At 39.6% G+C, this 13,254-nt stretch overlaps 1 protein-coding gene across 3 annotated transcripts; it reads right to left on the bottom strand.

Annotated features, from left to right (window-relative positions):
• Positions 1 to 2,140: 2,140 nt before the first annotated feature.
• On the bottom strand, positions 2,141 to 11,910 carry nr2c1 (nuclear receptor subfamily 2, group C, member 1). 3 transcript variants are annotated; one of them, XM_041796607.1, is made up of 14 exons: positions 11,794 to 11,910; positions 9,450 to 9,583; positions 8,962 to 9,195; positions 8,734 to 8,812; positions 8,449 to 8,628; positions 8,217 to 8,367; positions 7,766 to 7,862; positions 6,798 to 6,985; positions 6,296 to 6,449; positions 6,039 to 6,160; positions 5,728 to 5,870; positions 5,077 to 5,214; positions 3,172 to 3,277; positions 2,141 to 3,024 (listed from the first exon to the last, which is right to left on the bottom strand). In XM_041796607.1, exons 2-14 carry the CDS (start codon positions 9,519 to 9,521, stop codon positions 2,853 to 2,855), a joined length of 1,836 nt encoding a protein of 611 aa, XP_041652541.1. In that variant the 5' UTR covers positions 9,522 to 9,583; positions 11,794 to 11,910; the 3' UTR covers positions 2,141 to 2,852. The 3 variants fall into 3 exon arrangements, with proteins under 3 accessions (XP_041652541.1, XP_041652539.1, XP_041652542.1); XM_041796605.1 differs by having other exon boundaries at positions 11,602 to 11,895; XM_041796608.1 differs by having other exon boundaries at positions 6,798 to 6,982; positions 11,602 to 11,895.
• Between the last annotated feature and the right edge of the window lie 1,344 nt (positions 11,911 to 13,254).

Genomic DNA, 13,254 nt, shown 5'->3' with positions numbered 1-13,254 from the left:
TCAATTACTTCCTTTTCTCAATGCACTGCAACACTTAAGAGTCCACAGCTGCTAACATGACAAAAACGGTTTTACTTACAGTTAAGAGAGCTCACTTGTTGCATGAATCAACGTCAGTCAAGGGGTCAGCTTTCCTGCTACCGGGTTACTTGAAGTGGGTCAGTAAACTCTACAGATACAGTTCTCTGAATGGATGGGGGCCTCACAGGACAAAAGTCAAAGGTTGATTAGCTTGGTGAAGCCTCCTGTAATTCTGCTTATCCATTCATTGTTTTGAATGCAGACTTTTGGTCTCGGGCCAAAAAAGCTCACAAACAAGATTATGGAGCTCAGGATTTGGGGCTTTTTCTGCTATGCACAGTTTTTTGAGTTTTTTTATTATTATTTAAAGCTCCCCCTGCTAACTGGCTACAGCATAGGTCAGAAGCTCCGCCTCCTCCATGCAAACAGATGGGAAACGGGTCAAAGTATGAGGTTGGAGAGATATGTCAAATATGTTCTCAAAAACCTTTTGTGTGTGTGTGTGATAATACAAACATGCTGATTCATGTCCAAGTTTTCATGTAATATCAGGATTGACAGCTCTACTGAAAAGTGTGGCATCTCGCATCGACTCAACCAGATTAACCAGTGAATGACACACCAAAACGTGAAATAGAAAGTGACAATACAATCATCAAACTTTCCCTAAACATGAGTGTCCACTCCAAACAACTCAGAATGTAGTGCCAGTTAAAAGTATTAACCCCTTTTGAATGTTTTACCCTTTTATTCATTTTATAAATCATTTAATATAATTAGGCTTTTTAGGCTCCAAACTTTGTGTCAAAGTGAAAATAGATTTCTACAAAGTATGTCAATTAAATAAAAATGTGTAAGAGAAAAAAGTGACTGCGTAAATATGAAGCCCCTTTAAAGTGACTGACCAGAAAAAAAGGTAATTGAAACGTACATGCCAAAGGATCAATATAATATGTTTATAGGCACTGAACATCCCCCAGAGTTCAGTTAAATCCATCATCAAGAAATGGAAGGAATATTGCATGTGTAAATTTGCCTAGATCAGGCTGTCTTCACAAACTGAGTGACCGCGCAAGAGGGAAACTAGTGAGAGAGGCCACCAGGACACCTATGACTACTCGGGAGATGGGAGAGACTCTATATACAACTGTTGCCCAGGTTCTTCACCAGTCAAAGCTTTATGGGAGAGTGGCAAAGAGACCCTCAACTTGAGTTTGCCAAGAGGCATGTGGGAGACTCCATTGTTAAGTGAGAGAAAGCTTTTTGGTCTGATGAGACCAAAATGGCTTTTGGCCATCACACATGGCGCTGTTTTGCGGACACCAAACACACCATCCCCACCATGAAGCACAGTGTTGGCAGCATCATGCTGTGGGGCTGCTTCTCTGCAGCCAACCCTGGAAGTTTTGTAAAGGTAGAGGGTAAAATGAATGTGGAAAAATATAGGATAATCCTGGAGGACAGTCGTATTTAGTCTGCAAGTGAACTGTGGCTTAGGAGAAGTTTTATTTTCCAGCAAGACAATGACCTGAAGCACACAGCTACACAGAAATGGTTTAGAGACAAGTCAATGTTCTGGAGTGGCATCACGGTGAAGTTAAAGCCTAGACCTCAATCATAAAGAGAGACTTGAAAAGGGCTGTTCATGTCTGATCCCCATGCAGCTTGGTAGAGCTTAAGCTTTTTTTTTTTGCAAAGAAGAATGGAGTAAAATTGCTGAGTCAAGATGAGCAAGACTGATTGAGACCTATCCACACAACTCAGTGCTGTGATTGCAGCCAAACGTACATCTACTAAATACTGAGTTGAGGGCAGTGAATATTTATGCACTTATTTTACCTTACATTTTTTTTCTAATTGACATGACTTTGTAGAAATCGACTTTGACATTAAATAGTTTTTGTAGTAATTTATTTTTAAAAAAAGCCAAATAATGTTGACCATGATTGATTTAGAAAAATCAATAAAGTGGTATAACATCTAAGGAGGTAAAAACTTTTTATAGGCAATGTATGTTCTGCTATACCAACCTGCGGAATCACACAGTGTCCGTATTATATTATAGAACATAGCCACTGGTTCTGATACTGAATCATAAAGCTTAGTCATGCAGGTAACATGATTTAAACAAGTTTTTTATTTTCAAATGACTTGAACATCATTTTTCATCCGCAGACCTTCATTCAAAACATGGAATTCATAAATAACCAAGTGTCAGTGACCACTGCAGCATTCTTGGTTCATTCTATATACATGAATCTATGTACATGATTACTTCAAATCTGCATGTCAAATATTTAACAAGCTGATGCTGCCTGATCCTTCGGATTGGCAAAAAATTAAGAAATATAGGTTTAACCTTTTGCAATATTGACATCTCACACACCATTTCACATTGACAAGTTTTTTTTCCTTATAATATTAAGAAAATAAAAAAAGCATGACCATGTAGTAAAGCAGTGTAAAACAAACCCTTTGTTTCTTTCAAAGTACAAACGAGATCTGCAGAAAAAGGAAAGGCTTGGAGGCGATGAAGAATAAAATACTTTGTACAATAAAAAGCACAATCTACTATGCAGGCTTCAAGGGTTCATTCCTGAATGGGCACGCATTCTCTCGGCTTGTTTGCCACTGGAGGAGGTTTTGTTTGTCCTGTTGGGAGTCTTTTACTGAGGAGACAGACGAAGGAGCAAGGTATGAGTGAGTTCCCATAGGATGCTACGTCATAAATACAAATGTTATGACCACTTGGTGATCGTTCTCTGGAGTGCTCCAATTGGTTGGCTTCCAAGTTTTTGCAGTTCAGTGTTGCAATAAGAAATGTCACGGCATCAGACGCCTGGAACCGCCTGGCTGTTGTAATCGGTTGACTCCATTTTGAGAATGTAAGGGATAATGCTGTCAATTTGCACGTTTCCAATGAGACCAGCGAAAAACAGCTCCTCAGTGACAGCTGCACTGATCAGCCTGAGGGCAGGGAGACGTAGCAGCAGCTTGGACAACCTGAGAGCAAATAGGAGACTTTTATAATGTGTTCTCCATTAAGTACACAAAGGCAGCCTCACTGATCTGTCCTGCTAAATATAGAAACTTAAGTTATAAACCACTGACTTACAAACGTACAGACGTACAAAGAGAAAGCCTAGTTACCGATAGGAGTCTTCTGGGTAAGTCCTGGTTACGTAGTCCTGCAACTCCATGTAGGCCTTCTCCTGAAACCGCTCAATCTGTGGAGTATTATCTATGCCTGGGTGATCTGGTACAAAAACAACATATGGACACAGACATGAGTCAATGCACATTTCACCCTCTTTTGTTACGGATTCTGCTCTTATGCAAAGATAAAAACTACCTTTAAAAACCTCATTTTCTGCAATGCTTTGGAACTGCCGGATTTCTATTGCTTTAGGATTTATACAGGTAGTGTATGTATGGTAAATATGTGTAATATGATTTACTAGTAGGAGACACATCACCTAGATTACCAAAACACTCAAACACTTTGACCACATGCAAGTATACTACACTGGTAAATGAGGTAGTAACGGCTGTCAACTCTAGTTGGCAGTATGACAAATCAAGATGCTAATGGGTTGAAGTGATAAGGGCAGGACTGATGATTATCATGTAATTTTAAAGAAGATAGGACATTTTATGTAAGAGGCTTTACTGGCTTCTCCCAATTGATGGCGCAACAGCAAAACCATTTCATTAATATTTAAATGTGTAGAGGAACATACCTTAATCGTAGTCCTATGATGATCATATGTGAAATTTAAAGCCAATGAGATGTTTAATATGGGAGTTATGCCAACTTCCTGTTAAATGGTTGGATATGTAAATGAATGTCCTCACCAGTAAGGCGTCCTTTAATGAAACATGTCAGTGTTGTTGACAAATATTGAAAACTATTTCAAAACCATAGGTTAGCACAGTATGTGGAATAAAGATCTGTCCCAAATGAGTCACTCCCTATTGCCAGTAGGGGGCACTATGACAAAATGTTTGCATGTGGGCATATGCAGTATGATACTGTTGTCTTGTCAGACACTGTGGAAGAACATAAAAAATAGTACATCTGCAAGTTATCACAGGGGAAAGTCATTTAGCACCATCAAAAAGGTCTTATTTTGAAAATGAGATGAAGGTCTCAGACTTCCTTTTGGGATTTGGGCATGGTTCTAAGAGGTTTTTTGAAGGTCTGATGACGGTTTATAAGCAGAAAAAAAATCATAAGCCTGGGTAGGTAGAAGGGGGCGCTGTGACAGAGTGATGATATGGATGCATAAACGTATTCAGGGTCAAAGAGTGATCATCCTTTTGAAGTTTGGTGATGATTGATGATGATGATGCTGAAGTGTAGAGTTAAACAGGATCAAAATAGTTGGCACACTTCAAAAAAAGTATTGAAAAAAGGTTTTCCAACTTTGGGCCCCGTTAGTGGCAGCGCCCTACTTGCTTGCACAACTTTAGATGTCTATTTTGTGTAGAACAAGCACAAAGAGACAATCCAATGAAATCTCAAGGAGGAGATCCTTCAGATATGACACCAGTGATGCAACTCCAAAACAGCCAAAATGGCCACAATTTGGCCTTTAGCAATCTGTAGTGCACTTCCTGTACATTTAAGAGGTTACTTTTTTTGTCTAGTCATGATACATATGAGTACCAAATTTCATGCGTTTAACTTTTGCCCTCATTATTGGGACCTCTAAGCAATGGACTTGCATGATTCCAATATCAGACAAGAATTTCCACTAGGAACAATTTTCTGGAAGCTGTTTGGGACTTCCTAGGCTTCTTAAGGCCCCTAAAACAAGCTGTGAAAGGCTGAAAAAAACCCAAAACACACTAAGAATGCCCTACTTGGCATACAGTTTAGTTCGCACATTTTAGTCTGTGAATGTCCTGAAATTCCCCTTACTTCACTAAATTATCATTATATAACATATAAGTATGATTCTTGTGGGTCACCCCTTCATCAGAAAATCAAATCCAGATAAATCGCATCCCTGAATGATAACAGGTCTGTGAACTGGCAAGTTGTTGACAAACCTGGGCTAAAGAGAACGACAGCTTTGAGGTAGGCGTATTCATAGGAGTCTGGAGAAAGCTTGATCATGCTGTTACAGAACTCCTGCATCCTCCAGATGTGCTCCATCACTACTTTTACTCGCTCTGGGGACAGCTTCTCTGTTGGACAAAAGAAAAACACAAATTTAGAGGAGTCAGAGATGTAAGAAGTCCTAAAGGCTTGTCTCAAGATTCAGTCTTAAGACCTATTTTATTCTGGTATGTTATATACCATATTAACCGTTTGTTGTTTGCGCTCATACCAAAAAAAGTTTGTTAGCTGCCTGTTCTAAGGAGAATATGGATTATGATTTTCAAAATATATAAATTGTTGGTTATTTTAAACTATACCCTTATGCTAGAATCATTCATGATTCATCAATGACTAGTCGAAGTTGAGTCGACTTTTATCACATCAAAGTCGAATTTAAACATTCTCGAGTTGTGGAACCCCTAGTAAGAAGTGCCGCATCAGTGCAGATTTTGAAACATTAATGGCAAGCTGTGCTACAAAAATAAACAAAAGATTTCAAGGTGTGCACATTATTATCAAATCTGGGAACATTTCTTTGGCTTCTGAAGTTAAATGAATGTATTACACCATGCAGGCAACAAACAGTGGGGCCCTCCTACCTTCCTGTAAGCTGGTCTGAAGATGATTAATAATGGCACTTAGGATGGTACCAACATTCATAACGTTGGAGCACTGTGCCAGGCCGAGGGCGAACAGCTCATTCCAGCAGGCTTTCATCAAGTTAATGTCATTGTCCTGACCACTGTAAAAATCAAATTACATAAAAGATTAATTTACTACACGAAGAGAACTGTGTGTCCTTATGCGCGAATCTTTATTTAACAAGCATTGAGTAACAGACGCGACATGTTATGACACGGTCCAAAGCCACTGTTTCAAAAGTAGTGTTTATGAAAGAACAAAGCCTTACCTTAGGGTTTGAAAGGCAGGAATGGAGCGAGCCCAGTGCATAGAGAGAAAAAGTAGCCGGGAAGCTGACTCACAGATGTAGTTGACATTGAGGTACTCTGGCACAGGCAAAGGCATCATTAGCTGGAAGTACAAATTGTAAGGTGGAGGGAGAAGACATGAAGGCCGTGTTAATGAGATAATGTGTGAAAATGTGTAACTCAGTAAAACATATCAGTCGGAGTTAGATTTAGTCCTGGGTCAGTGCCTGCGCTTTACCTTGAAAGGGATATGGCTGTCAGAGAGCAGAGGCCCCTCCAGCTCCACTACAGGTCCTGACTGATCTCCTGACATCAGCTGCATTGTGGCTTCCAAAGAATCCACTGCTGAGCCATCGCCAGGGTGCAGGACTTTGGTCAGGTTGTCAAAAGCTCTATGGATGCACAAATTTTTAAAAAGAAAAATGTGCATTTTTAGCTGCACATGCCATTATGCACCTTAAACAGAAACAGGAGATGCAGGACACAACTTAAGGTACTGCAGTGCTTCCTTGTCATAAGTAACATTTTGATGACTATGAGTAAATCTAATTAAGTCCTTAGGAGCCGTATCAGAAACCACATGGCCCCTACAGGAAATTCTATTAAATCTTTGTGACAGACACAAATTACAAGCACTGGGTTTTTGTCCAGAGCTTCTGTAAATCCCCAGCACGTGTATTTATAAAACACTCTACAGGTCAGTACCAAAGCCTCTTGATTCTTTATGACAGCTCACTCACCGAGTAATATCACTTCCAGTTTGCTCGTCTCCTTGGATGTCTGCAATCGAGCTGTCTCCGTTACTAAGAGTTTCAACTCCCATCAGGTCATTGCCGCTGTCACTTGCCTCTCTGGCCTGTTTCAGGTGACCAAGGGATGTCACAACATTTGCCAGCGTGCCGAGGTCGCCTTGGGATGGGTCATCCTGCTGAATAGGTCATAGTTATAATTAAGCTTGTTTCATAAATCAGGGAGGTTGACACTTTTAGCACTGATATGACCGAGGTTAACAGACTGGTTGTGCCTTTCAGTGAACTGCTCCCTAAGGGAATAACAAGGACATATCACATGTTAACAGGAGCGATGTGTGTGATGAGACGACTGAATAATTAAACACCATCTTTACTAGTCGGCACCAGAATCACTACTCAGCTGAATTCTTAACATTTTTATGACAGGACTTCCACAATGCCAATCAAATAGTGTGCAGTATCATAGCAGCCTGACACTAACTAAGGCTGCAGCTCCAGGTGATGGGCCTGCTCTCCATGCTCTACAGTGTAGATTTAAATCAATAGTAGACAGATGGCTTTTTGTAGAAGCAGAGCAGTCCGCTAGTGTCCGATCTGGAGTATTGTGTAATTATAGTCAATGTAGGCATGTTGACTTTAACCTGCAAGGAGGACAGAACGCATAACTGGGTTTAGGAATTTTTTCACTGACGAGGTCACAAGTATCTTGTGATTACTTCAAATGTGATTATTATTGACTGTAAGACATGCTGACTAGTCAGTTTAAGTTTCTGTTTAATAGATAGGGTTAGTCTCTTGGGACATTTCCCACTTTAAATATGCAGCACTTATGAGCAAGCACTTCAACTCGACAGATATTTAATGTCAACATTTCCTATAAATGAACAGTTGTGTTGCAATGACACGTCCATTTACTTTATCTAAATAAAATCTTTACTTCACTGCATTGCTATTACCTTGTCAGGAGATGCTGGAATCAAGATGGTGTTTTCCAGCTTGGTGAAGGGCTGTTGGATATTGAGGAGCATGCTCGACTCAAGCAAACTTGTAGACCTAAAGGTAGAGAGTTAGCATATCAGATTTCATTCTGTAATATCCTGTCATATTATAATAAAGTCATTACTCAAACTGTAATAAGCTTATGAGGTAGACTTGTAAAATCTGATTTAATTCAGTCTAATCCAATCTCTCTTAAGCTTACACTGATCAGATAAGGACGATGAGTTAGACAGGTAATAATTCTAATCCATAGTCATTTGAGGTTGGAGCTTCCAGTAACTTGTATTGGATTATATTAGGTGTTCATGGTTTCCATTATCCATGTGTTTGTATGATGTATAAGACAAAATTTTATGACATAGCCCAAAGCAAAGATACTGTTCATAGCAGGGTTATCAGTGGTTTTACCTAGCTGTTTCCTTGTCAGAAACAAAAGTAGGAGTGGCAGCCAGAGGGCTACACAAGTTCTTGCGGATATAGATCTTCTCAGTGGAAGCTGCACAGTTGACAGATTTCTCTCTGGTGGTCACTTCAACAGGCTTCCTCTCACACTGCACAGCTAAAGATAGAACAACAGGTCTTTATTGTTGAATCTTTACTAGCATATATAAATTGCACAAATAGAATTTTAGTTTCTTACAATCCTGCTTCATGCCCAGAGCAATGCAGCGCTGCAGTCGACAGTACTGGCAGCGGTTCCGGTGGAGCTTGTTGATGGCACACTCCCCAGAGCCCCTGCATGTGTACACCAGGTTCTTTCTAATGCTTCGTTTGAAGAAGCCCTTACAGCCCTCACAGCTTACAGCTCCGTAATGACGCCCTGGAAGAGGGAACAGAGAAAAAACAGATTGAGTTAGTGAATACTTGCTCTTACTGAAGATACTGAAGAATAATGATCTTAAAGGAAATTAAACTTAATTCCTACCTGAGGCTTTATCACCACAGACAACACAGTATTCCACGACAGGCTTCACCATAGACTGGTCCGACCCTTCAGTCACAAACTGACAAACAACCCAACACAATGGAGTAATTTAACACACTGCAATAAGCATACACTGACTTAACATGTTCATGCTCCAGTCATAAGACCTTTCAGTTACTTGTTTATCAAAACAGGCAGAAAGAAGTTACTAGCAACCTCTTGTGTTACCTGAATCTGCTGCCCTGCAAGATCGGGCGAAGCAAACAACAGCTGGTTAACTCCAGAGCCGTCTGGAGCGGCAAGGATGACCTTGTTGGGTGAGCCTTCTTGCTTGGCAAGGATCACCTTCCCACCAGAGGAATAGTCAGCATTTGCAAGGATAAACTGCTGCTTTCCAGGCGATGATGGCTCAAGTGCTGTGACAATCTGGATCTTCTGACCAGTCTGCTGATCAGTTACGATCTATTAGAAACAGAAAATCAAAGCATGAGGGGGTGCAATACTTGATGGAAATAGACCAAGAGAAGTTGGCTAATGACACAAAGATATATGAATTCAGAGACTGTGCTTGTCATTTGACTTCTTACAAGAAAAAATAAAAAATGTGTTTTTATTGTTCAACCCTGGAATTAAACTGTCAAAATGATATGCATTGTGAATGAGACTTCATTTATGTATATATAAAATAAAGTTCCCTGAACAGAATGTTAAACTACCTGTATCCTGTGTCCTAATGCCATGCTGTTGTCTGCTGAAACAAGTTGAATCCTTTGAGTTTGTCCATCCATTCTGATATTGCACACCTTTTTCCCCCTGCTCTTCACATCAGTGCCCCATGAGGTATGCACACCTGTAAAGAGAGTAGGTTGTACTTAATGCTAAATCAAGCAAACTTTTGGCCCAGTGAGGCACTGCCTCTGGGATCATCAGAGTTAATTGTATTTTAACACTTTACACAACTGTCTTTGTGTTCTTCTAACCTCCCTAACTTGACGTTGCACTGGTTTCCAAGCTTATTCTCACCAAGAAAATCTTCAAAGACAACAAGCATTATACATGTTCATTTTTTATGGCCAGTTGGGTATTGTAGTATTTGTTTTTCAAGGGAAGTAGATGATGCTTTAGTTGGACAGTTTATTTTGTAGATTTGTAAACATAGGTACACTGGAAGGTTGTTCAGATCTTGCACAGTGTGATGTGGGATCAACTCAATATATATTACAGCTATCAAGTCTTAGACCAGGGTCATCAACTTCATTTGTACAAGGGCCAGCTTTTGTCTTGATAGGCTTTTAAATAAACTAAAGTATTCTAAACATTTTTCTCTAATTGACATATAACTGTATTCTTATTTTTTTTTCAAAATATGTGTAATTAAAACAGTGAAATGAGTTCCTACTGCCCATTCTACAGCCACTCATCTAGGCTACATATCTGGAGCTGTTATCATGTCAGTTGCTGGCTTTGATACTATTATGTTTTGTTGTGGTTGCTTAAAAACATGTGCAGGAAAAAGCCTTTTGTTTTGATTCTCAGGCAGGACCAAATATGTATTTTAAGTGGAAAAATGACAGAAAACTGTTGATTTCACTAAGTCTGGATAGCCAAGTATGTTTTTTTATCATGCATCATATTTTCTAATAATGACTAACAGGTGGATTTTTTTTATAAAACAGATCACATAACTCATTCCTGCGAAAACTATCAGGAAGAGTGATCTTGTGGGGTTTGGTTTAATAGCTGTGGAAATTAAAGGACAAAAGATACTTGTTTTGTGTGGTTTTCACAGGGATTTGTCAGAACAAATAAAATACAGGAATTGACAAGCTGTATTCTTTAATAAAATTATTCTGTACTTAATTAAGTTCTCACAAATCATATAATAGCATTTTTAGCTGTAATGTTTCCTAGCATCATTTATTCTATAGTGATGTGTGAAGCTCGGATACCAGACGTTTCCCCTACATGTAACACAACTCAAAACTGTCGAGAAATGACCAAAAAAAAATTGAACTGGTCGTACATTTACTAAATAAAATAATAAACAGTCTTATCCACTCTGCTGAGTCCTCACCCTGTGCCTTTAGCAAGGTTACATTACCACTCATGTCTGGTCCGTTTTCTTGCAAATACAACAGAATTGCTTGTTCCAATGTTTAGGCAAATGATCAACAGGTACAATGCAAACAATTTATTTGATAAAATGTGTGTCTGTTACTAATGTTACCATTGTGGCCTGAGCTAATCAAACTAGTGTTAGCCGGTGTTAGCTCTTCATGGTTCAATCGATGGCCTTGTTATAACGTTAAAATCAGCTTTGAATTACGGTAAACTGCGAAGGAATGAGGCGCAAAGCGCGTAGTTGTAACACAAACAAGCTCTTGACAGCCAGCTATTTAAAATCGATACGGAAGATAAAGGTATTTCTTTTCCTGTGGGTGAAAGGTCAACATTGAAGGGTTAAAGCACGCTAGGGTTCAGGGCCCGGGATGCAGAAACGCAGATTCAATGGCGGGACTTCGCTTCTGGAAAATGAACATATTTCGCAGATAATATTTAACAAAACCTCAAAGTAGGTCGGCAGTTTAACAAGGCAGTGGATTACTCAACGATACGGCACTTAATTGGCACATTCTGTCTTAAATTTAGGATGTGGCTGATTGATATCCGGAGACTAGTTAGCTCCACTAGCACCGCTGCTAACAACAGCTAACCGTTAAGCTAAAGCGGCTAAGCTATAAGCGCTAACTAGCACTACTGGTAACATAGTAAATGTTGCTGTTTAAGAATAAAATCTGGATTTATACGTCTGACGGATGTTAAGTGTCCTGTTTTGTAGTTGCATATGCAATAAAAATGTATACATACCATTAAACCGTTTTAAAGCGTTGAGATCCTGAGGAGAGTGCTAAAGGGCTAGGTTAGCCGTTTGCTAGCTGGAAGCTAAACGCTGCTTCCCTGTTGTAGACCTCCTGAACACTCCCTCTCTTCCTGTCTTACTGGTCCCTCATGCCTCTTTCATGAACATCTCACGCGTCCACGACAGTAAATCTTTCTTACCTGCCAAGGAGACGTAATATCGGATGATGTATAGCTTTCAATTAATAAATATTTTGACTGTTTGGAGCAGTAAGTGGGAGGGTCAGAGTTCGTGACCCTCTTTCATAAATATAAGAGTTGTGCACATGCGCAGCTAGCTGGCCTCGGTTCACAGCCTTCCCCGCTGTCAAAATGTCATGTACTGTATTTGGTTTCAGGTTATTGTCACAGAAGTTAAGGCATCTGTGGAAATCAGTTCACTGTAAATAACTGAGTAATCTTCAAAAGGATGGACCACATCAGTAGGTTTATGAAGATGGCTTCAAGGACAGTCCAGGCTACAAGTTTTTAAATTCACAATGATATGACAAAATTCAATCAATCAATACTCTCCAGCGTCAATTCACTTATTCTTAATTTTGGTATTCATATCTATAATAAAATGCATATGAGTTAAAACACACACACATTGAAATATACACACAAAAAGTGCTTGTAGAGCTACAGTGATTATAAAAAGCATTCACCCCCTTTCAATGTTGTACCCTTGTGTTTACTTTATAAATCAATCATTGTCAATAAAATTAGGCTTTTTTGACAAAAAACTCTTAAATGTCAGAGTGAAAACAGATTCTACAAAGAACTGCCAATTAAACAAAAATATGTCATACTACATTAATTTTCCCCCCTTTGAAGTGACTGACTTAATTCATCGGAGGTCCAGCCAATTGGTGCTTGTATTCTACCAGTGACTGGAATGGTGATCACCTGAGTGCAGTGAATGTGTCTCAAGTGATTGTAGTATAAAGACAACTGTGTCTAAAAGGTCCAGTCACTGGTTGATCAGTATTTCAGTATTCATGATCACATATCATGAAGACAAAAGTAGAAGTCAGGGGATGGATATGAAAAGCATTTCTAAGGTACTGACTATCCCAGGAGTTCAGTGAAATCCATCATCAAGAAATGGAAGGAATATGGCACATGTAAATCTGCCTAGAAACTCATATTAAATCTCAACTAGAGTTAACCAAAAGGCATTTGGGAGACTCCATGGTCAAGAGGATAATGGTTCTTTGGTCTGATGAGACCTAGATGTTGTCTTTTGGCCATCAGATAAGAAGCTATGTTTGGCAGAACTAAACGCTGCACATTACAAAAACCACACCGTATCCACAGTAAAGCCTGGTGGTGGCAGCACTGTGCTGTGGGGATGCTTCTAGCCACCCAGTCCTGGAAGGCTGGCCGTGATCTGATGTATACAGCGAAAGCTTCATAGAAGTGGGTTAGAGAATTTCTGGGTGGACTTGAAAAGGGACGTTCATTCCTGATCCCAGGGCAACCTGACAGAGCTTGAGTGGTTTTGCAAAGAAGAATGGAGTAAAATTGCAGTGTCCAGATGTGCAAGCCTAATTGAGATGTATCCACACAGATTAAATAAATCTACTCAACGCTAACTTGAAGGGGATGAACATTTATACA

The sequence above is a fragment of the Cheilinus undulatus genome, linkage group 9, assembly GCF_018320785.1.
Source record: "Cheilinus undulatus linkage group 9, ASM1832078v1, whole genome shotgun sequence".
NCBI classification, from domain to species: Eukaryota; Metazoa; Chordata; class Actinopteri; order Labriformes; family Labridae; genus Cheilinus; species Cheilinus undulatus.
This window is presented reverse-complemented; position numbering and strand designations above follow the sequence as displayed.